Source organism: Limulus polyphemus, unplaced genomic scaffold, assembly GCF_000517525.1.
Source record: "Limulus polyphemus unplaced genomic scaffold, Limulus_polyphemus-2.1.2 Scaffold545, whole genome shotgun sequence".
In the NCBI taxonomy this organism is placed as follows: domain Eukaryota; kingdom Metazoa; phylum Arthropoda; class Merostomata; order Xiphosura; family Limulidae; genus Limulus; species Limulus polyphemus.
The window spans coordinates 29,850-32,165 of NW_013666155.1; the positions used below are offsets into that span (position 1 = coordinate 29,850).

The 2,316-nt window shown below is 30.7% G+C and overlaps 1 protein-coding gene across 1 annotated transcript in view; it reads left to right on the forward strand.

The window, feature by feature from the left end:
* Positions 1-514: 514 nt before the first annotated feature.
* The window catches only part of LOC106459001 (ras-like protein 2), a 25,935-nt gene continuing 24,133 nt past the window's right edge, over positions 515-2,316 (forward strand). The window contains exons 1-2 of the mRNA XM_022385378.1: positions 515-562; positions 2,189-2,315. Of these exons, the coding sequence (XP_022241086.1) occupies positions 515-562; positions 2,189-2,315 (175 nt within the window). The remainder of the gene's footprint in view (positions 563-2,188; position 2,316) is intronic.

A 2,316-nucleotide genomic window follows, 5' to 3' on the forward strand; every position in this document is an offset into this window, starting at 1 on the left:
TTTTGATGTGTGAAACAACAACAAAAAATCTCATCAGAATCTTTACTATGATTAGAATTAACTTGTTTCTTTATAGAAAATGAAAATATGTCAAATATAATGAGCCATTGATGTTTAAATTATGTAGGGTTACTCAGAAACTATGGTAATGAAGCAAAGATAAGTGGCTAGGCTTCACAATCCAGTGATGGTATTCAATGTAATGGCCTGATTATAGGCTGTTACTCTGCCTCACTGTTTCCACTGTAGGAGGCTTTTATGCAGTAAACTGAGGTTAATGTTGTCCCACTTGTTTATATATACTTTTCAAAATCCATCAACCACATGTAGACAACTTATGATGATTTGTTTGAGCAACCCAAAGGCACAGAAGTTCATTGAACAACAGGTGATTTAACTGGTATGTTGCAGATGTTATTACAAGAATTCCTACTTATACTTGCTTCTTGCAGAAAAACTGAAATGTTGACTTGTACATGTTGCTGGATGCTTTGTCTTGATGGAGTCATATGTAATGGCGTCTGGTCCATACAAAGATGGTATTTCCTTACAGTATAGTGGTGTCAGCACATTAACCAGATAGTACGTAGAGTACATCTTGGAATTTTTATCAGTTCTCTGAGTTATTAACTTGCCATTATAGATGTATACACCTGTAACTCTCAAAAAGCCTTTGAAAAAAAAATTTTTATGACATTCTCTGTACCATTTTTTTAAATGTTGTAACATTAGAAAGATGATACCAAATTACTCAAACTTTGTTGAGGCCTTTGGGAGATATTGCTTCATCTATGTGATGACTTCCATTTCTCACATGCCAAATGCTGCTCTGTTAGACTTTGTGCTTTTAGAGACACAACTATTTTGTTACTTTTGTAGACTTGTATTCTTGTAAATTATATTGTTTATACAAGGAGGGTTCCTACTTTAGCTCCAGTGGGCTGCTGTGTTAGAAGTTATTCTTGGTGACAAGCTGTTTAACTTTCTTCACTTTCTGTGGTATATAACTGGTAGCTAATCATGGAATAGCCTGTTTGATTGTTAATTCTGTTTGAATCATGCCCTTTCTGCTTTTACCAATATGTTACAATGCTAACAAATATCATTTTATTAGAAATGCTAAAATTTAATGGTTTGCATTTTTTTATAATTGCAATTTAGAAAAAATTTGCATCAGAAAGTTCTGTAATGTAACCATTCCAGAAGGGGTCAGTTTTAGGTGCCATCTGCACTTGCATGTCTCTACAAGTTATGTTGAATTGTAACTAAAGGAACAGAATTTTTAACCTGTACAGTCAAAAGTCATGGGGATGACCAGAAGCAAAGTGATCAATAACTTGTATTACTACGATAGTAGTTATATATGATAATTGATTCACAAGTAGTAAAGGTGTTTGTTGTTGTTGTTATTATTATTAATTATTTAAGCTTTCAATTAAAGGTTGATGTTTTTTGAGAAGTATTGAATTTGCCTACACTTTTTTTATTTTTGTTGCCCTGAAAAATGTTTTGAATTTCATCACTAAATTCAAAGATCCCAACACAGTAAAATTTTTAACAATTTGAAAGAAATTGGTTTCAATTCTTAATAATCATGCTGATTGTACATTTTTACAGATACATGTAATAATTTTTTTTTAAATATATTGTCTAATAATGTAAGTTGGGTTCACATTTTGAAACAATCATATTTGTATTCCATGTTATTTTAGGTATCTTGGATAGTGTTGTGAAGAAATCTTATGCATATTTTTTTCATTTAATCTTTTGGAACATACAAAAAAGTCTTAGATCAATTAAATAATATATACTGTGGGTTCATAACATTGGCTGTTATTCTTGTATGTTTTATTGCTTAATTTTAATAAAATCTTAAAGCAATGTTTTGTCAGTTGTAGTTCCTAACTGATATTCGTAACTTTGATTTCTTGAAATGAATTTTTGTGTAAACAACACCATATACAGAACATGTTCAGGTGGAAGTGTATGTAAACGAGGATTTTGAGTTGAAAAGGAAGACTAGCAAGTTTCTATTCTTTTTGAAAATTATCAGCATGATTTTAGATTTGAAATTACAGGTTGTTCTTTTAAACTTGAAATATATGTACATTATCTATTTAAACATATTTATAGAAATAAATGTTGGTATACTTATTGTAGTATTTTGAAGCCCATAATTTCCTCTTAGTCATTTGGGATAATTCTATGTAATTTATTTTTCTTGCAGTCTTACTTTGTCACAGACTATGATCCCACGATTGAAGACTCCTATACAAAACAATGTGTTATTGATGAACAGGTGGCAAGATTGGATAG